Source organism: Scyliorhinus torazame, chromosome 5, assembly GCF_047496885.1.
Source record: "Scyliorhinus torazame isolate Kashiwa2021f chromosome 5, sScyTor2.1, whole genome shotgun sequence".
NCBI lineage: Eukaryota > Metazoa > Chordata > Chondrichthyes > Carcharhiniformes > Scyliorhinidae > Scyliorhinus > Scyliorhinus torazame.
In genome coordinates this window covers 230,167,137-230,188,251 of record NC_092711.1, presented here as the reverse complement: position 1 = coordinate 230,188,251, position 21,115 = coordinate 230,167,137, and the positions used below count along the sequence as shown (strand labels likewise).

Genomic DNA, 21,115 nt, shown 5'->3' with positions numbered 1-21,115 from the left:
ATCAAACTCTGCCTGCAGTCTCCGGCGCTCCTTCAGTAGCCCCGTCTCGAGGGTCTCCGCGTAACTCCTGTCTACTCTGAGTATCTCCTCACCTAGCTTCTCTCTCTCCGCTCTTTCTTTCTTCTCCCTATGGGATCTGATAGAAATTAACTCCCCTCTAATAACTGCCTTCAGAGCCTCCCAAACCGTAGTCGCCGTTACCTCTCCCGTATCGTTTGTTTCCAAGTAATTTTGAATGTTCCTCTTTATCCGCCCACAAATCTCGTCATCCGCTAGCAGTCCCATATCTAGCCTCCAGAGTGGGCACGGCCCTCTCTCTTCACCAAGTCGTAAGTCCACCCTGTGCGGAGCATGGTCAGAGACTGCAATGGCCGAATATTCCGTCCCCTCCACCCTTGGGATTAACACCCTGCTCACAACAAAAAAATCTATACGAGAATAAACTTTGTGGACATGGGAGAAAAAAGAGAATGCCCTCGGCCGAGCGAACCTCCATGGGTCTACGCCCCCCACCTGTTCCATGAAACCCCTCAGTTCCTTAGCTGCTGCTCGTCGCTTTCCTGACCTGGACTTTGACCTGTCCAATACAGGGTCAATGACTGTGTTGATGTCGTCACCCCCCCCCCCCCCCCCCGCCCCCCACCAATGATCAAATTACGTGAGTCTCAGTCCGGAATTTTACCCAGCAAGCGTCTCATGAATTCCACGTCATCCCAGTTCGGGGCGTAGACGTTCACTAGCACCACCCGGGTCCCCTGCAGCTTCTCACTCACCATTATGTACCTGCCCCCTTTATCAGCCACAATAATCCCTGCCTCGAATGCCACCCGTTTACTAACCAGAATTGTTACCCCTCTGGTCTTTGAATCCAGCCCCGAATGGAACACACCCACCCCTTTCTCAATCTTGTTTGATCTGTGAGTTTTAGAAGCGTCTCCGGTAGCATGGCAACGTCTGCCTTTAACCCCTTTAGGTGCGAGAACACGCGAGCCCTCTTGACCAGCCCATTCAGTCCCCTCACATTCCACGTGATCAGCCTTGGGGAGGGGGGGGAGGTGAGTTAACCCTCCCCCCCCCCCCCCCCCACTGCCAAGTAGCCATCCCCTTTTTTCGGCCAGCCACGAGCCCTCCCATTGGAGGCCCACTCCCCTCCCCCCGATTCTCCATCTCTTCTCCCATGTTGGCTCCTTTTCTGTCAGCAAAGCAGCAATCCACCCACCCCTTCCAACAGCCCCACGATCCCAATCCCCCAAGTCAAGCACCAGCTTAACACTAACTCTCCCCCCATTACGCTTCTGTGGGTCAGCTGACCCGTGCTGACCCCGGACGCTCCCGCCTCTGTCACCAATCATCCTGTTGCCTCGTTATTCGGGCCCTCCCTTCCAATGGAAAGCCCAATTTAACTGCCTTTACAGCCCCCAAAGAATATCCCCCCCCCCCCATAAGTGAAACAAGAAACAAACCCCGGGCAGGAACACAAAATGGCGGCTGGCTTGGATCAGGCAACGTGGGCCTAGTGGTCGCGGGAACAGCAGGAGTTCCTTAGAAGTTGTTTTTCTGACCTAAAAACGGAGATGCTGGCCCCGATGAAGGCCTCAATGGAGAAGATGGTTGAGACCCAGAAGATGCAGGAGAAGACGATCAAGGAAATCGAGAAAAAGGTCTCGGATAACGAAGATGATGATGATGTGTCACCCCAAATCATTATTTCTGTGCAGTAGTTATCATACTCTGGGAAATTCTTCTTATGTTGAAATTCGAACTGCATGTTAACCATTTGGAGTACGTACATGCTATGAATTAGGAGCCTGCTCTGCCATTTGACCAGATCATGGCTGAGTAACTTGATACTTTCATTCAATGTGTCAAGCATTGATTGATTGCCTCCTATTATACTCCTTATACACTCATGACTGTGTGGCAAAATTTGCCTCCAACTCCATCTATAAGTTAGCTGATGACCGAACCGTAATGGGTCCGATCTCAAACAACGATGAGTCAGAGTACAGGAAGGAGATAGAAAACCTAGTGGCATGGTGCAACAACAACAATCTCTCCTCAATGTCAGCAAAACTAAAGAGCATGTCATCGACTTCAGCAAGCGAAGTATTGTACACATCCCTCTCTCCCTCAAGGGTGCCGAGGTGGAGATGGTTGACAGTTTCAAATTCCTAGGTAGACACATCACCAACAATCTGTCCTGGTCCACCCATGTCGATGCTACGACGAAGAAAGCACAACAGTGCCTAGACTTCCTCAGGAAACTCTGCATGTCCACTTTGACTCTTGGCAATTTTTACAGATGTACCGTATCCTATCTGGCTGCATCACAGCTTGTTATGGCAACTGTTCGGCCCAAGACCGTAAGAAACTACAGAGAGTCGTGAACATAGCCCTGTCCATCACGCGAACCCACCTCCCGTCCACTGACTTTGTCTACACTTCCCGTTGCCTTGGGAAAACGGGCAGCATAATTAAAGACCCCTCCCAAATGGGATACTCACTCTTCCAACCTCTGCCATCGGGGAGAAGTACAAAAGTCTGAGAACATGCACTAACAGATTCAAAAACAGCTTCTTCTCCGCTGTTACCAGACTCCTGAATGACCCTCTTGTGACTGAACTGATCTCTCTATGCATCTTCTCTACTGTCATAGCACTATGCTCCGTATGCTTCACCCGATGTCTATGTCTGCACATTGTGTATTTTCAAATGTCCTATTTATTTTATGCATGGAACTATCTGCCTGGACTGTACACAGAACAATACTTTTCACTGTACCTTGGTCCACTTGACAATAAATCTAAAGGTTGTGCCACAGATTTGTAAGACCATAAAAAAAGCAAACCTTGCACAAGGTTTCTTTTCCAGAGGGATAGTCTTGAAAAGTTGGGAAGTTGTGCTAAATATTGATTTGAACCTTGGTTAGACCACACATATTGCTTGTAACTTTGCTTGCCATATTATAAAAGAATATTGAGGCACTGGAGAGAGAGTGCAGTGGCTATTTGCAAGGTTGATACGAGAGATGTGTGGGTAGGAAAGGATTGATAGGTTGGGTCTCTTTTTTCTCTTAAAAAGAAGGCAGATGAGTGACCAATTAGAAGGTTTTAAAATTATGAAAAGTTTTGATAGAATGGAAACAGAAAATGGGAAAGAACATAACTGGAGGCCATTAACATCAGATGGTTGCCACATATCTGGAAGACAGTTCTTTACCCAAAGAAAGGTGATAATGTAGGAAAGTAGACAAACATATGATCAATCAATTTGGCACAGTCCCAGAGGACCATCGCTTTTTCTGCCCGTTGAGAGCTGATTGGTGCTGATTTAACCTGAGGGTCACCACAACTCAAGGGGCAAAGTTGAAGTCATGAATAATCTCAGTTGGTATGGGAATTGGTCCTGCGCTGTTGGCATCGCTCCGCATCACGAAGCAGCCATCCAGCCAACTGAGTTAACCGACCCCCAATGCCAGCTTTTGAGGGAGAAAGGAAAAGCAGGTTACAATGATAGATTTAGAGGAGGAATAATCTGAGGAGGCTCTGGTGGAGAAACACTGGCAGGGACAGGTTGAGCTGAATGACCCTATTTCTGTGCTTGTGTATCTTATGTGATGTGATGTAAAATGATGCTGTAGCCTTGTAAGGTGGTTTATAACTTGTATGAAGAGATACACCAAATGAAAATAATACATATTTGCTTTCTCCTTGCAATTACAAATTATCCACCAGTCCTTCATCTTTTTCTAATTGATATGATGCAATTGAGATCTTACACTTATTATTGTGTTAGAAGTGGCCTTTGTGCTCCCACCCAGTCAGAAACTGAACTGTGTCCTTCCAGAGAGGTATATGTAGGAGTGGGAGAGTGTGTGAGAAAGGTCCTCTGACTAACCAACTATTTAGGACAAAATTCCAAAAGGGATGATGTGTGGGGTGATATAACACAATTGATGGCGCATTTATTCACATAATGCAGGTTGAAATATCTTAATATATTTCTGATTGATAATTTTCCCTTCATAAAGTGGGAACTAATTAAGGTTTTAATTCATTTTATTTTGGGCACTTAAGCTACATTTCAGCAATGCCTCATATGCAATATCAATTCTTTTGTGAAAAATGTTGGTTCTGTTCTGTGCATAAGTAAACTCAAAACAATTGCAATTCAGGTTAGGCGTCTGTAACATAATACAACAAAACTGGAAATCAGCCATACCCTAAAATATTTTAGTTTTGGATTATCTAGGTCTAGACTCGCAAGGTTCAACTCTTCTAATAATCTGCTGCTTTGAAAGTTTGATATGGTGGTTGGGTATATTTTTCAGTTGTGGGTGATGTTTTCTTTTTTTTCTTCTATGCCTTCTACAGAACCTTAACATAAAAACTTTGGCGGATGATGTGGTAAGCCTGTTCTGGAATCTACTGTTCAATGTGTACCTAAATCACTAAATCATGCATGCTAAAAATTGTAGTTGTTAACATTCCTTTGTAGAAATAGGCATTAGTTGTTATGCTTATGGAATAACCTGGTACTAATGAGACTCAATTTTGCTTGTAGTATTTTTAACTCACTCGCCCAGCTTGCTGAATGAACCTATTTAGTACTCCATGGGATTGCATTAGTTAAAATAGGACTCCTTTCTTAAGTTTATGCTTTCAGAGTTTATGACCTCTGTATATAGTATATAGAATAAATTTAAAATTGCAGGAGAACCTCAATCTAAAACAGAGATGGACAATGAGTTGGTTAAATTAAATGTTAGAAAATTGCATGCCACTGGCTGGTCTCTGGACGAAGAATAGATGAAATGGTAAAACCTATCACGACTTAGCACAAGTATATTTGAGTTCTTACCTTTCTAAGGAATTTAAGTAAATGATTATAATTAGTGAGCTCTTTTTATCAACAGGATGTTCACAATTACATTTCAATCTTGTGTATAAAAAGCATTATTTTTCAAATATAATATTAAAACTAAACTGCAATGTTTGCAGAGCTATCCTCTGCCTTTGCTGCACTTGTATTGAGTAGATGAATTAAAACCAGTTGCATTAAATTGCTATTCATAAAAACAATTTGAACATTAATGAGATTTATAAATTGTACAAGTTATTTCATGTTAACTCCTGTGCAGCTTCAAAATTCATGTTTTAATATGGTAATAAATGAATTGCTTGTTCCTGCTGACCATTATTTCATTCATCATAATTCTAGTCCAATAAAGATTTAAGCGTCAAGTTTAAGTTAACTTGAAATTGCGATTATAAGATATATTCTTTTGAGATTGGATTGTTATATTGTGCATTATACAAGCATATGCCACAATTAATGGATTTTCCTGGTGTGTTCCTCATGACGATGAAGATATTTTATATTAAGCTGAATTAATGGGCAAAAAAGTCAACTTACAGGCACTTCAAGATCAATCACAAACAAGATATTTAAAAGCATCTTTATACTTGATGTGGATTTCCTAACTTAGATTATGTATGTTCTAACTGTGCATGCCAAGCTAACAACTGATACAGGGCACTTAAAATTCAAGAACGAATCTTGTTGAATGTTTTACCGCCTTGGCACAACATAGATAAACTTTCCATTATTGCATGACTCTGACAGCTTTGTTATTCAGATGACTGAGTTTTAAACTAGCTAAGTATCTTAAAATTTATTTTAAACTAATTTTGAAGTGTGCTTTTCTCCATCATTAGGTTCCCCCATGACCACCATTGAAAAAGCAGGCAGCCGACCTACCAATTTTTAGATTTGTATTAATAACAGTTTTTGGACTGCATAGTGTGCAATATTGTCGTAGAGTGACTTGCCTGAAAAGTCAAACCTCTGCTCCATATATTTTCCAACAGCAAATTTGAGTTCAGGAACTTGCCATGTGGGTTGCAAAGGCACAAAACTACAGCATACCATTGTATGACATTTTGTGTTGAAGCACTTCTGCACTGTGTGATGACTTCATGCAATTTGGTTTATGAAATTACATACAATATAAAGTTTAAACAACTGACATTTTGATGCATCTATCAATATTTTCATATCAGTTTCTATAATTTAGTCTGCAGCCAAACCACATTATAACAAAAAAAAACTTGCTTTTATTTGGTGTCTTTCATGACGACTAGATGTCCTGATGAAATACTTCTGAAGCGTAGTTACTGTTATGTATGAAATGCGGCAGTCAATTTAGGAACAGCATGGCCACACAAACAGCAATGAGATAATGACTAGATAATCTGTTTTTTGTGGCGTTGATGGAGGGACAAATATTGTCCAGGCCACCTGAGAACTCACCTGCTGTTTGACGTAGAGCCACAAAATTATTTATGCCTATTTTTATTGTCTTATCCGTAAGATAGCACCTCTGACACTGCTGTATTGGAGTGTCAATCTTGATTGTTGTGCTCACATCGAGGAATGTGATTTGAACACACAACATTGTCATTCAGGCATGAGTGCTGCCAAACGAACCATAGCTGGCAAAGTGTGGAAACTTTTTATTTTGAGATTCATGTTGTTTATCTTCTTTTTCGTTAAAAGGAACCTTATCTGGAGCAAGGTCAAAATGTTATTTTATAGCAAGCTGTGACTGCATGCACATTAGTGAGACTTTATGATCTTTAAAATGTTATGTATATCGCACTGCCAAGTAAATTCAAAACCAAATTATCCTCTTAAAATTTATTTTGTGCATGGGCATTTTAAAGGTAAGATGTAGCTTTTAATTTGTTACTCAACTTTAATTATGCTGCTTTGTCACAAATAAAGCATGAAGTTGTATCTTTTTCACATATAAAATCCCTGGAAATATGCATGCTTTTGTGAAGGATGCACTTTTAAGAGACAAAAGTATGAACACAGGAAGTTTTTTGTGGAATTATTTTAATATAATGTATTTATTTTGACAGCGTGACAGATTAACCAGTTTTCGAAAGTCAACTACGAAGAAAGAGAAACCTTACATACAGCATCCTACTGACTCTCAAATAGCTATGTGTGACTTGCCACTAGCACAACCAGTGTTTGAGGAATGTTTTATGAATCTTTCTGAGAAGGAGATCTTGGATCTATTTGAAAAAATGATGGTAAGTACTGTTTTTTTTAAATTAAAAGAAACATTCTATCATTTCTGTACGACTTCATCTGACCAAATAACTCCAAATGAGCAAACTAATAATATCAGTAGCTGTGTGCACGTGGAGCTGTGTTTCTAGAGACATTAATAATGATGTAGTGTGCTGCACAATGTTTTTTCAAAGAACTCAAACTACAGTTCCCTTGTTTCTTATGCAGCAAATGTGTTTTTTTGTGAGACTCCTGATGAAGTCTTGTAGAATATTTATGTTGTAGTATTATTTTACAAAGGTAGAGCTTATTTGTTTGCAGACTTTTTATTTTGAAGGAACTTGAGAAGGAGGAGACTTCATCAATATCTTTAGGTCATTATTGACCTAAATGTGTTTTAGTAAAATAAGCCCATAGGCTGCACCGCAAGATATATGTTACAATGATATTTCAAAAATTGCCAGGTGAAGTCAAAGCCACTGTTACTCAAACCATTTTCACACTATTGGGCGGTTCTAAATTTACCTTGCGTTGTCTGAGAGGACCATCATTTTAAATAGTGCCTACTGCACCTTTGCTGAACCATGTTGCTTAATATAAGTTGCTGGCTTGGAACACTGGCTCAGTGGTTAGCACTGCTGCATCACAGCATCAGGGACCAAGGTTCAATTCCGACCTTGAGTAACTGTGTGTTGAATTTGCACATTCTCTCCGTGTCTGCATGGATTTCCTCCAGGGGATCCGGTTTCCTCCCACAGTCCAAAGATGTGCAAGTTATGTTGATTGGCCGTATTAAATTGCCCCTTAGTGTCCAAAAGGATTAGTTGCGGTTACAGGGATAAGCTGGGGGTATGGGGCTGGGCCGATGCAGATGGGCTGAATGACCTCCTTCTGCACTGTCGGGATTCTATGACTTCTATGAAAACAAAGCCATTGCTTGCTCTAATTTATTGGTGCCTTTAGCATTATCCTCCTGTATACTGTTAATGAGGAAGCTCCATAGCCTGCATACTGTAGGATTTCCTTCTATTCCACCCATTCCTAACTTGTGAACCCATACTTTCTTTTTTACTGCCATAATTAGAACGTCATGTGACTTTAAAAAAAAATAGATCGACTGGAAACTGACAATTATTACATCAGAATTCTAATTAGTGGTTGAAAATTTAATGGTAACCTCAGGACCTCCTCTTCTCTCCCCTCCCCACCTGCCTGCTTTTCCCACCCCCACCAACCATTGGAATCTATGAAAAGTTGGATGTGAAAAGACTGGCTGGTCCATAAAGACTGTCTCAAACAATCAATATGATATTAAACATTGTTCATTGCTCAGGACGAAAAAGCCCAGAATTTTTGAGCCTTTGATATTATTTACAATGCTTCATTTGCGGTATAATTCTGAGAGTATTTCTGTATTTTGCTGTGATTTTAATACCTTTCCTGTAATTAGGTGCCCCAAACCGTATGTAATATTTTAACTGTGATTAACCAATGTCTCACTGGAGTATTTGGTGCCATGGGTTTTAGGAAGCAAGATGGTGTAAGAGCAGGAATTGCAACAGCTGTTCTTGCATAGGAAGGTGCCCATAAGGGCAGCATGTTTTTGGCAGGGGTGGTGACATGGTGGTGAATGAACAGTGGGTGTTGCGGAGGGAATGTTCCTTTGCAACTGTTGGTTGGACAGGGACACGTTTTGTGTGGTGGCATTGTGATGCAAGTGGCTGAGTTGTTTTGGTGAAGTTGTCTTGGACTCTTAAATGCATGCATCCATGGTAGAATGGAAGATGAGGTCAAGTGAAACTTGTGGTTCTGGGAGGGTGGAAAAGGAGTGAGAGCAAAGTACAGGAAATGAGGCAGCAAAAACCATGTCAACTATGGTGAAGAGGTGTCCTTCACTCAGGAAAAATGAGAACATGTCAGAAGGTGGTGTCGGTAGAACTGATGCAACAGAAACTGAGAAAGTGGGAGGATAGAAAGGAAATGGGGTGGCAGTTTAATAATAATATTGGGGATGAACCTGAGGGAATAAGAGTGCTGCAAGTTCAAGGGTGATCGATTAGAGTGAGTAAGAGGAGTAGAGAATTTGAGATGGCCACTCCAGCTGGCAGTTTACAATAAAAAGATTTATTCTGGCTAAGAGGCTGGGGCTCATTGGAAGTTCAAGGAACAGAATTTGTTATCATTGAGCATTTGGCAGCATTCTAGAGTCAACATTAAGTTGAATCATTTCATGAACACTGCTGCCATTAGTCTTGGGGTATCAGGATTCTACTGTTGCTACTTACTGCCCTTTTGGACTCATCTCCTTCTTTAATTGTCCTATTATCATCTGCTTTTGCCATGCACTAACAACTGTTATCGCTCCTTCCTTCCACCCAATCACAGATCTTCATAGGCGTTTTTCCTTCCTTGCCCCCTTTTCTGCCTCTGTACTTGCTTAAAACCTGTTACATCTCTAACCGTTGCCAGTTCTGAAGAAAGGTAAATATCCTGAAAAGTTAACTCTGTTGCTTTTCTGAAGATACTGCCTGGCCTGCTGATTATTGTCAGAATTTTCTGTTTTGGAATCATTGTACAAGACAGAAGGAGAATATTTGGCCCATTGTGAACTCTTTCTGCGTTCCACCCAATTGCTCATTCCCCACATCCTGCAATGTGTTTTTCTTCAAGCATTTATCCAATTCCACTTTGAAGATGACTACTGATGTCGTATTAACCATCCTATTTGGCAGTGCATTCCAAATCCAGTGGATTGCATTTACTCATTTTTCCAAAATGTATCACTGTATTGAGTTTAATTTGCTATTTGTCCGGCCATTCTACCAATCTTGTCCTTTTGAAGATCACTTTTTGCGAGACTTCCGGTGGCGGCCATGAAGGAGTAGGCCGCACATTTGATAGCTCCCGCTTGTGATGGAATTTTTGGACCTTTTCTCCCGTTTTTGTCCTGAATTTCTTTGGACGGTGAAGAGAAATCCCCCACTAGTGTATGGGGAATTGGACTAGAAGTGTCCATGTAAGAAGATAACGTTCAACAAGAAAGACGTGGGTAGAAAGAGGTGTCCGAGCACAAGGAATATATAAGTGTGCTGGAGGCCAAGGTGGAGATGAATGACCACCAGAAAAGAATACAGGAGAAGCTAGAGGACTTGGAGAGCAGGTCCAGGAGAGAGAACTTGAGAATCGTTGGCCTCCCTGAGGGCAGTGAGGGATCAGACACGACTGCTTATGTGGCAAGCATGTTGGAAAAGTTGATGGGGGTTGAGGCATTTCCACGGCCCCTGGAAGTGGATAGAGTGCATAGAGCACTTGCAAAGAAACCCCGAGCGAATGAGCCTCTGAGGGCGATGGTGGTACGAATGCACCGGTTCCAGGACAAGGAGCATATTCTGCGATGGGCCAAGAAAGAACGGAGCAGCAGGTGGGAGAACTGTGAGTTGCGCTTATATCAAGACCTGGGCATGGATTTGGCCAAGAGGCGAGCTGGATTTAATCGGGCAAAATCAGCCCTCTCTAAGAAGGGGGTGAAGTTCGGGATGCTGTATCCGGCCCGTCTGTGGGTCATGTTTGAGGGCCGGGAATTTTACTTTGAAACACCATTAAGTGCATTGGCTTTCATCAAGAACAAAAGACTAGAGGTGAACTAAAGACACGGAAACTTGCACAATGATTCCAAAACAGAAAATCCTGACAATACTCAGCAAGCCGGGCAGCATCTTCAGAAAAGCAACAGAGCAACAAATCGCAATGGCGATTTGATGAAAATCACTTTTACACTGGGTGGGGGGGGAGGGGTGGGGGGTGGGGGGGGAGGGGTGGGGTGGGGGGGGAGGGGGTGGGGTGGGGGGGGAGGGGTGGGGTGGGGGGTGGGGGGGGGGTGGGGGGTGGGTGGGGGGGGTGGGGGGGGGTGTGGGGGGGGTGTGGGGGGGTGGGGGGGGTGGGTGGGGGGGTGGGGGGGGTGTGGGGGGGGTGGGGGGGGTGGGGGGGGGGTGGGGGTGGGGGGTGGGGGGTGGGGGGGGTGGGGGGGTGGGTGGGGTGGGGTGGGGGGGGTGGGGTGGGGTGGGGGGGTGGGGGGGGTGGGGTGGGGGGGTGGGGGGGGGTGGGGGGGGGGGTGGTGGGGTGGGGTGGGGGGTGGGGGGAGAATCCCTCAACTAGGCTGATTACTTGGAATGTTAGAGGACTAAATGGGCCGGTCAAGAGGGCTCGTGTGTTCGTGCATTTGAGGGGACTGAAGGCGGAAGTGGCATTGTTACAAGAGACACACCTAAAGGTTCAGACTAGATTGAGTAAGGGGTGGGTTGGCCAGGTATTCCACTCAGGGCTAGATTCAAAGACCAGGGGGTTGCGGTCCTGATTAACAAACGGGTGGCATTTGAGGCAGGGAGAATTGGGTCAGACGGGGGGGGGGGGGGGCATGCAGTCAAGCAAGGTCCCGGGGCCGGATGGCTACCCGGCGGAATTCTATAAGACGTTTTTGTAGATATTGAGCCCATTGCTGGTGAGGGCATTTAATAAAGCAAGAGAGGAGGGAGTCCTCGTCCGTCCCCCCCCCCCCCCAAAAACAATGTTGCAGGCCTCAATCTCATTGATTTTGAAACGGGAGAAGGATCCGGAGCAATGCGGGTCATACAGGCCAATCTCTACTGAATGTGGACGCCAAATTGCTGGCTAAGAATTTGGCCACAACGATAGAGGATTGTGCCCCGGGGTGATAGGGGGAGCACAGACTGGATTGGTAAAAGGCAGGCAACTCACGGCCCATGTTAGAAGGCTCTTAAATGTTATTATGATGCCCTCAGAGGAAGGGGAGATGGAGGTGGCGGTCGCGATGGATGCGGAGAAGGCTTTTGATCGGGTGGACTGGAACTACCTGGGAGGTGCTAGAAAGGTTTGGATTCGGTGAGGGCTTCATTGACTGGGTTCGGTTGCTCTATCAGGCACCGGTAGCAAGTGTGCGCACGAACCGGTTGAGGATGGGTTATTTTAAACTACACTGAGAAATAAGACAAGGGTGTCCCCTCTCCCCGCTGCTGTTTGTTCTGGCCATAGAGCCACTGACCATAGCGTTAAGAGCGTCTAGGAACTGTAAAGGGCTGGTTTCGGGGGCAGGGGTGGAACACCGTGTCTTGCTTTACGCGGATGACTTGCTCCTGTACACCTCAGACCCGTTAGGGGGATGGGGAAATTATGCGGATCTTAGGGGAATTTGGCACGTTTTCGGGGTATAAATTGAACATGGGGAAAAGCGAGATGTTCGCGATCCAGGCAAGCGAGCAGGAGAAGAGACTGGGAGAGCTGCTGTTTCGAATGGTCGGAAGGAGCTTTCGATATCTGGGAATCCAGGTGGCTCGGGAAAGCGGGACACTGCGCAAGTTAAACCTGTCCCGGCTCGTAGAACAAATTAAAGAGGACTTTAAGACATGGGACATGCTCCCGCTATCACTGGCGGGGAGGGTACAGACCGTGACAATGACGGTCCTCTCCAGATTCCGGTTTGTCTTTCAGTGCCTCCCCATCTTCATCCCGAGGGCCTTTTTTGAATGAGTGAATAAGGTGATTTGGGGTTTCTGTGGGCGGGTAAAACCCCGCGAGTGAAGAAAGTATTGCTGGAACGTAGTCGTGGGGGTTTGGCGTTGCCGAACGTCTGTAACTACTACTGGGTGGCTAATATAGCCAGGATTAGGAAGTGGGGTGTGGGGAGAGCGGGGGGGGGGCAGCTCTGAGAATCTGGGGGCAGTGGAGGAGATATCAGAGAGTGGAGGAAGCATCGGTTTGGACCCTGATCTACAATAACCATCGGTTTGTACCGGGTAGACTGGATGGTGGGTTCCGGAGATGGCAGAGAGCATTGGGAGGATGGGAGATCTATTTATAGATGGGAACTTTCCCAGCTTGAAAGCTTTGGAGGATAAATTTGAATTGCCAGCAGGGAATGGGTTTAGATATCTGCAGGTACGAGATTTTTTGAGAAGTCAGGGACCGACCTTCCCGCTCCCCACCACAGGGGATATAGGACAGGGTAGTTTCTAGAATATGGGTGGGAGAGGGGAAGGTATCAGATATCTACCAAGAACTTATGGAGTCGGAGAAAACTCCAATAAAGGACCTAAAGGGCAAGTGAGAAGACGAGCTAGGGGGAGAGATAGAGGCGGGTTTGTGAGCGGATACCTTAAGCAGGGTTAATACATCCTCATCATGTGCCAAGCTTAGTCTGATACAGTTCAAGGTAGTCCACCGGGCACACATGACGGTGGCCCGGATGAGCACGTTTTTCGGGGTAGAGAACAGGTGTGCGAGATGCGCGGGAAGTCCGGCGATCCATGTCCACATGTTTTGGGCATGCCCAAAGCTTGAGGGTTTTGGCTGGGGTTCACTGAGACTATGTTCACGCTACTTAAAACATGGGTGGTGCCGAGTCCAGAGGTGGCGATCTTTGGTGTGTCGGAAGAGCCGGGAGTTCAGGGGGCAAAAGAGGCTGATGCCTTGGCCATTGCCTCCCTGGTAGCCCGGAGACGGTTCCTACTAATGTGGGGGGACTCTAATCCCCCAGAATTAGAGACCTGGGTTAGTGTCATGGTTGGGTTTCTCAGTCTCGAGAAAATATAGTTTGCCCTAAGAGGGTCAATGTTAGGGTTCACCCGGAGGTGGCAGCCGTTCGTCGACTTTCTCTGAGATAATTCAAAGGTCAGCAGAAGCAGAAATCCAAGGGTGGAGTGGGGGGGAGGGGAGGGCCAGACTATTGTTTTATTGGTGGGGGTGTGAAGAATGTGATGGGGACAGAAGTGTTTATTGTACTACGTTTATGTTGCTGTTATTATTATGAAAATTACAAATACCCTAATAAAAAATATTTTTTTAAAAAGATCACTTTTTGCATAGCGAGGTTTTCCCTCATGTTTATTTTCTCACCTTAAATCTGTGGCCTTTTCTTATCAATCCTTCAGCCTTTGGAAATTGTTTCTTTAAATTTATTCTATATAAATCCTTTATGATTTTAAACATCTCTGATATCGTCCCTTAGCCTTCTTCTCTCTAAGTGGAACTATCTCTTTTATCACTTGGGCTTTAGCCCAACATGTAATACTCACGTTTTGGAAGTCCAATGTACAACATTAATAGCCCTGGCTCCATCCACCCTCTTTTTCTTAATCTCAACAAAACTTTTGCCCCCAATAATTTTGTGCTTGCTCTCCTTTAGTCATCCATGCTTGTCAAAGTGGCTATTAATTTTCTTCCTTTGTCTCTCACCATTGATGTTAGACTGACTGGCCTGTAAATGTCTGGTTTCTCCAACTTCCAGTTTTTAATTAAGGATAACATTTACAATCCAAAGTCCTTTGACACTATCCCTGTATCTGAGGAGGATTAGATGATCATGGTCAGTACCTGCACAATATGAAAACTTGCTTCTCTCAACAACCTAGCATGAATGTCATTCAGATCAGGTGGCATCAATCCAATACAAATTTATCGACCGCACCATCCGAACCTGCAACATGAACAAGGGTAGCAGGCATATGGAAACATCACGAGATCCACACACACGCCTCCCGGGTTGCACATCACAGTGTTCGCTCATTTGCTGAATCAACTCTTGAACTTTCCTCCTAACATCATTATGGGTTTACTTTCACAACATGGACTGCAGCAGTTGAAGAAAGCAGCTCACCACCACCTGAAGGGCAATTAGGATAGCCTTGCTGGCATCACTCAACCTCTCTGAACAAATAAAAATAAATATGGTCAGCCTTTACAGTCCCTCCTCTTTAAAATCTCACCTAGTATTCTGGCAGCCTCCTGTTTATAATAAATTTGGCACACTCCTTTTCTTGGTAAATATGGATGCAATAAACTCCTTTAGTACCACAGCCATGTCTTCTGACTTGGTCAATAGAGATCCATTTCAGTCCTTAATCAATCCACATTTCCTCTGCTGATCTAGTCTTGTACTGTCTATTTGCTCTTCTTATTGCTTTTTTCTCTACTTTTTATATTCAACCTCATTTTCCTTGTATTGTCAAGCTGATATCTGCCAAATGTCTATTTTGCATCATCCTACTCTCTACCTCCTTTGTCATCCCAGACCTTGGGTTTTAATTGCCTTTTTTTTCCTTCTGGAAATGTTTCTGACTGTATTGAATTATCTTATTTTTAAAGGCCACTCACTCATTGTCCATTACAAAATTGAGAAGCTCATACATACTGTAGACAGCCAAATTTCCATTGCAAACATTTGGATAATATTATAGAACATAGAACATACAGTACAGAAGGAGGCCATTCGGCCCATTGAGTCTGCACCAACCCACTTAAACCCTATCCCTGTAACCCAATAACCCCATCTCACCTTTTTGGACACTTCAGGGCAATTTAGCATGGCCAATCCACCTAACCTGCACATCTTTGGACTGTGGGAGGAAACCGGAGCACCCGCAGACACTGGAGAATGTACAGACTCCGCACAGACAGTAACCCAGCAGGGAATCGAACCTGGGAGCCTGGCGCTGTGAAGCTACAATGCTATCCACTGTGCGACCGTGCTGCCCAGTATAATATCACTAGTTGAAACAAGTAGCAGATTTTTCATAAAATATAACAAGAAAGAAAATTGAATCCTTTCAAATTCAAAGCTAGTTAGTATATATATGTGGTGCAGCCCTGTTAAGGTTAATGTGGAGTTTCTGCTATCAGCAAAATGCAGCCAGGATATCCTGAACATTAAGCCAGTTTTGCCAAGGTAAAGTCACATTGATGTCTCTGCACAAACTCGATTGCAAATGTCAGAATGTGAAATCTCTCATGAATAAGCTCAATAAAGCAAGATAATCAATTTGTTATTAGCACAAGAACAGCATTACCAGCAAATGAACTATTCTTCAACCTTTTAAACAGCTAAGATTAATTGACTGATTTCATGCTTTTGGTCTTACTTTTTAATTGGCTTCAATTAAATAATTACTACAACAGAACAGGGCACATCTGTGTGGCTTCAATTGACTGCTGGTCGTAGGTCTTGGATACCAAGGGTGGATCAATTTGAAATAATGGCAGCATGGTCAAAAATCAAACAGAAACTCCAAGCTTGTGTTTCTTATTCAAGTATTTGTACAGTGACCTAAAACGTACACTGAAACATGAATTCACAAGATAATTATGGATGAGGAAGGCTATTTTCAGCCCATTTTCTTTCATTTATCTAGCAAGACCTTTGAATTCCTCCTCTGATTTCAGTGTCTAATAATTTCTTGAATGATTCCCAGTATTTGGAATTTGGATATTGCATTTCTGTCTACCGGTTTGCCTTGAGAGAGTCAGCTGGTACATCAGATGTAAGCATTTATTGGACAACATCTGCTACTTTACTGCTGTGATTTGGGATTTATCTGACTATACTGCAAGATTTTGCTTGCATACTGAAAGGTGCTGAAAGACTCTAGATTGCACAAAGGGGCCTCCACTAATGGTGGAATTGGTTCCTTTCTGCCAGTCTCTGTTCGTACGTAAGCAAGTATTAACGGGGTGTATTCTCCTGGGAATGAAAATACATAGCTTCTCAGGAGGAAAGAAAAGCAATGGCTATGATTTGTTTCAAGCACTGCACCAAATGTGTTGATTAGATTTCCATAACTGAAATTTAGCTAATGTACGGAATTCGATTTGAAGAGGCTCCGAAAGGATCTTGAGAGTATCCTTGCATCTGGTTTATATTGAGATTAGGGTCGCGATCTTCCGGCCTTGTTACGCTCTCGCTCAAGTGGAACTCTGGGGAACTGGTGGCCACTATCGCCGCCCCCTGGGATGGGTCCGGGTAGACACCGAGCGTCCCCTCCTCCCGAGCTGGCTGGGGTTGGCTGAGCAAGTGCAGCTTAAGTGCTGCTCAACCTTGTTCGTGGGGGGCTGGCAAGCATGATCCTGGTGAATCAGCTGGCGAGCCGTCATTTGCGGCAAGAAGCCCGTGAGGACTCGTTAAGTGGACCAATTAACGTTGAATTGTGGTGTTGGCTTTGCTGGGTCGAGCGCCGGGAAGCTCGTGGCAATTGCGCTCACTACTGCACTTAGAAAGTTTTCCGGAGAATTGCGCCCTATAACTTAAGTTCTTGGGCACATGATCAGATGCATGGCAGGATATAGGAAGGTAACGAAAACTTGGATAACTGGAACATTTGTTGAAAAGACACATTTGCACAGGCGCCAATTTCTTCTCCACACAATCCACTGTTAACTTATATGAACTTATTGCTTCAGGAGTATATCGCTCTGCAGGCTGGTTCCTTTGACAAATTCCTATTGGAATGCCAATTGGATCAATACCTTTTAATCGCATTTGTTTAACAAGAGAAAAAAACCCAGTCATTGGAAGTGCCTCTTGTGTGAACACACTAAATTGGCACCAATAATTTGCATGCATTAAACTTGAATTTGTTTCAATAGCTTGTAGGAAAGCATTTCTTTGTATAAAAAAAAAAAAAAAAAAATTGGAAGAATACATTTCCCATGAAAATTTGTGTTATGAAATCAAATATTCAAATAATTATTTCTTGGCTGTAGATGCTTATTTTGCTTTACCACAATCTTTTATCTTAAATGCAAAATACAAAAAAAGGTTGTCAGACAATTTTATTTTGGGCTGGGTGAACAGATTCAGGAAGGTTTAACATAAATTTATTTTTGGATGTACAAAACCAGGAATTGGTAATATTTATTAAAAAAAATAAAAAGCACACCTTTAACTGACCGTAGTAATATTCTGGTTGTTCAGGATACAACGATCGCACTAGCCAGTCCAGACAGCAAAAATAATTTGCCTCAAAATTTACTTCACGCCCTATATAGATTGCTTTGCCAAAAAGAGCGCCTGAGCAGTGATCCTCGAGGTCAACAGTTATAATCATTTCCAGGCCAGTGTTGTCCAGTAGAATTTGCTGACCAAGACCAAGGTGTGACGACATATAGGCATATATACTAATTTTAGTTGAAAAGGCCTTGTGCTGTTACATAATATAAGTGAATGTTCTTCATAGGTGCATATATGTTCCATAACTAAGGAAGTAAAGCACCTACAATTCAAAAACAATGGCATGCTTGGCTTTGTAAAGTTTAGGGTTTTGAGGTATAAAACCTTTCCAACTTAACAAAAACCCTTAAAAGTCCAAATACTTAATTTCTAACACCAAAGTCCTCAGTACCTTGTCCTACAAGGTACGAATAACTATATTTCTGAATCATGCTGAATTCATGAAGCAAGGGTTAACATATGCTTAACAAGAAGCAGTGAAGACAACATAGAAGCTTCCCATTTCTCTCGGAATTCTTGGCATAGGCAATGTCTCTCTCTATCTTTGAAGTAATGTTGATCTATGTCGAAAAGAGTTATACCTCCGAAGCTTTAGTATCACTGTGCCAACAAGAACTGTGATTTCTCAACTATTCTCCCGCAGTTTCTTATTCCTCTTTCCTTTTTCTGGAAATGGCTTAATCTCACCCCTCGTATTGGCTATCGGGTGCAAATAATCTTGATCCACCTCACCTTTGTAACTAGAGCCATATAGACTGAAGACAAATGTTCATCCGCTGGGCCCCTCAGATTATGCATGCCATGAAGCCAAATAATACATTTCTTTCCGATACGGACAAGCCATGAAAAAGTCACATTCTCTTGTCAACAAGCCCCACGGTAAAATCAACAGTTGTTACAAAAATAAAAGTAGTTTTAAAGGATTTGTACGGTAATCATTAAAAATAAGGTTTAGTTTTAAGTGGGTTTAATTAAATGTTTCTGTGCCTGGAAGGGTAAAACCGAGTTAGATTAAAATTGGACCACGGTGTTTGTATGTGTAGGGGTAATTCCAACTTTGTTTCTATTGTGCTTGGAGAGGGCTGCGGCGTTAAGAATAAGTAAAATGACATGCATACGGGTGGGTTTTTTTAAGCAACTGGAGACCTTTTAAGGGACAAGAGGAAACTGAGGAGTAGAGTAAAGGAGTATTGCATAATAATCCAACTTTTCATGTTTAATAATTTTTTTTCTTGTTAAAACTCTGTCAACTCTGCCAGGAGAAGCTGGACATGATGAGGGAGTTGCTTCCTAAGGAACAAGTTATTAAGTCCCAAACACCAGAGAATTTTGACTGAAAGAATGTCTTAAGACTGAAAAGAGCAAGGTATTGTTTAGAAGAATTCAAGGAGAGTAAACAATTTCCTTTGAGTTAAAAAGACAAGTGCAGCAACCAGATTTAAAGTGGATAGCAGACTTCAGAGGTAGATGAAACATTTGATGCCATTTTAATGATAAATTCTGGAATTTGAGAGTTAAAGCAATTGTGAACAGTTTGTACAGCAGTCACGACAAAGAAATCTGAAAGGGTTTGCTGTAAAATTCTGGACTGGATTCACTTTTAAAAGTGGAGCGGAAGGTTTGTTTAAAAATGTCATTTGTAAACCTGGACTGGATTTTGGAATGCAAACAGCTAATTGAACACATTATTGAGAATGAAAGTTTTAAACTGTGTTTTTATTTTGTAGTGGAGTTTGGAAACTCTCATGTGACAATCATCTGGAGGGATTCTGAGTGGAAATCCACAGACGTTCACTTGAGGTTCAGAGTGGAGAGTGCATTTGGCCACGGCCATCTTATGTATTTGAAGGGACGTTGTGTTACTGAGACTGTTGTAGCTTAAGATAGCCTTTGTAATCCATGTTATTCTTAAAACCCTTGTATATTTGTTAAACTAAGGGTAGAGTAAAGGAGTATTGCATAATAATCCAACTTTTCATGTTTAATAATTTTTTTTCTTGTTAAAACTAATTAGCGGTCCTGTGACTCTGCATCTTCATTTGGTAACAGTTACGGTCTTTTGAGCCAGGGTTCCATTCTGGGATCTTCCCGTCCAGCTATAACATCAGCTGGGATCATAACCGAGCTTAGGCCACTTCTATCATAATATCATAAAATAAAATTTCTCCTCTGATACAGATCAATTCAATTTTTAAAACATTCTAAGTTCAGGGGTGGGATTCGCCGACCCCCCGCCGGGTCGGAGAATCGCTGGAGGCTGGCGTGAATCCCGCCCCCGCCGGTTGCCGAATTCACCGGATATTCGGCGGGGGCGGGAATCGCGCCGCGCCGGTCGGCGATTCTCTGGCCCGCGATGGGCCGAAGTCCCGCTGCTGGAATGCATGTCCCGCCGGCGAGAATCAAACAACCTCTCTTACCGGCGGGACTAGGCGGCGCGGGCGGGGTCCGGGGTCCTTGGGTGGGGAGGGGGGGGGGGGTGGCGATCAGGGCCCACCGATCCGCGGGCGGGTCTGTGCCGTGGGGCACTCTTTTCCGTCCGCCTCGGCCACAGCCTTCACCATGGCCGACGTGTAAGAGACCCCCCCCCCCCTGCGCATGCGCGGGGTTGACGTCACCAGTCGCTGACGCTCCCGCGCATGCACGGACTTCCGCCGGCCGGCGAAGTCCTTTCGGCCCCAGCTGGCGTGGCGCCAAAGGCCTTCCACGCCAGCCGGTGGAGCGGAAACCACTCCGGCGCGGGCCTAGCCCCTCACAGTGAGGGCTTGGCCCTTCTCCGCAACTTTGGGGCGGCCTGATGCCGGAATGATTCCCGCCACTCCATTCCGCCGGGACCCCCCGCCTCGCCGGGTAGGGGAGAATCCCTGCTCAGATATTTGAACTATACTGTTAACTATTCCTTCAAATCCGAAGGTCCCTTAAATTCAGACTTCACGGCACCATTAAAGTCATAAATTGATCAAATGTAGTTTCTTGGAAACCACTGCTTTCCTGTTTCCCAATTATCTTGACCATGAGTTGTCTAACAGAAATTCAAACTGACCCTTATACAAGTGGTTGAGGAATACATTCAAAAATGTTGCTTCACAGCATCAGGGTCCCAGGATCGATTCCCGGCTTGGGTCACTGACTATGTCCGGAGTCTGCACGTTCTCCCCGTGTCTGCGTGGATTTTCTCCAGGTGCTCCAGTTTCCCCCACAACTATTTGGCAGGTAGGATCAAGGAAAACCCAAAAGCTT

The 21,115-nt window shown here is 43.8% G+C and overlaps 1 protein-coding gene across 4 annotated transcripts in view; it reads left to right on the top strand.

Annotated features, from left to right (window-relative positions):
• diaph2 (diaphanous-related formin 2) overlaps positions 1-21,115 on the top strand; it is a 983,399-nt gene that overhangs the window by 67,166 nt on the left and 895,118 nt on the right. For 3 of the 4 annotated variants that reach the window (XR_011946649.1, XM_072505205.1, XM_072505204.1), the window contains exons 2-3: positions 4,374-4,406; positions 6,927-7,103. Coding sequence is in view for 3 of the 4 variants with exons in the window: in XM_072505205.1 (XP_072361306.1) it covers positions 4,374-4,406; positions 6,927-7,103 (210 nt within the window). In the remaining variant the exon portion in view is untranslated. The remainder of the gene's footprint in view (positions 1-4,373; positions 4,407-6,926; positions 7,104-21,115) is intronic. The other variant, XM_072505206.1, reaches the window with a different exon arrangement.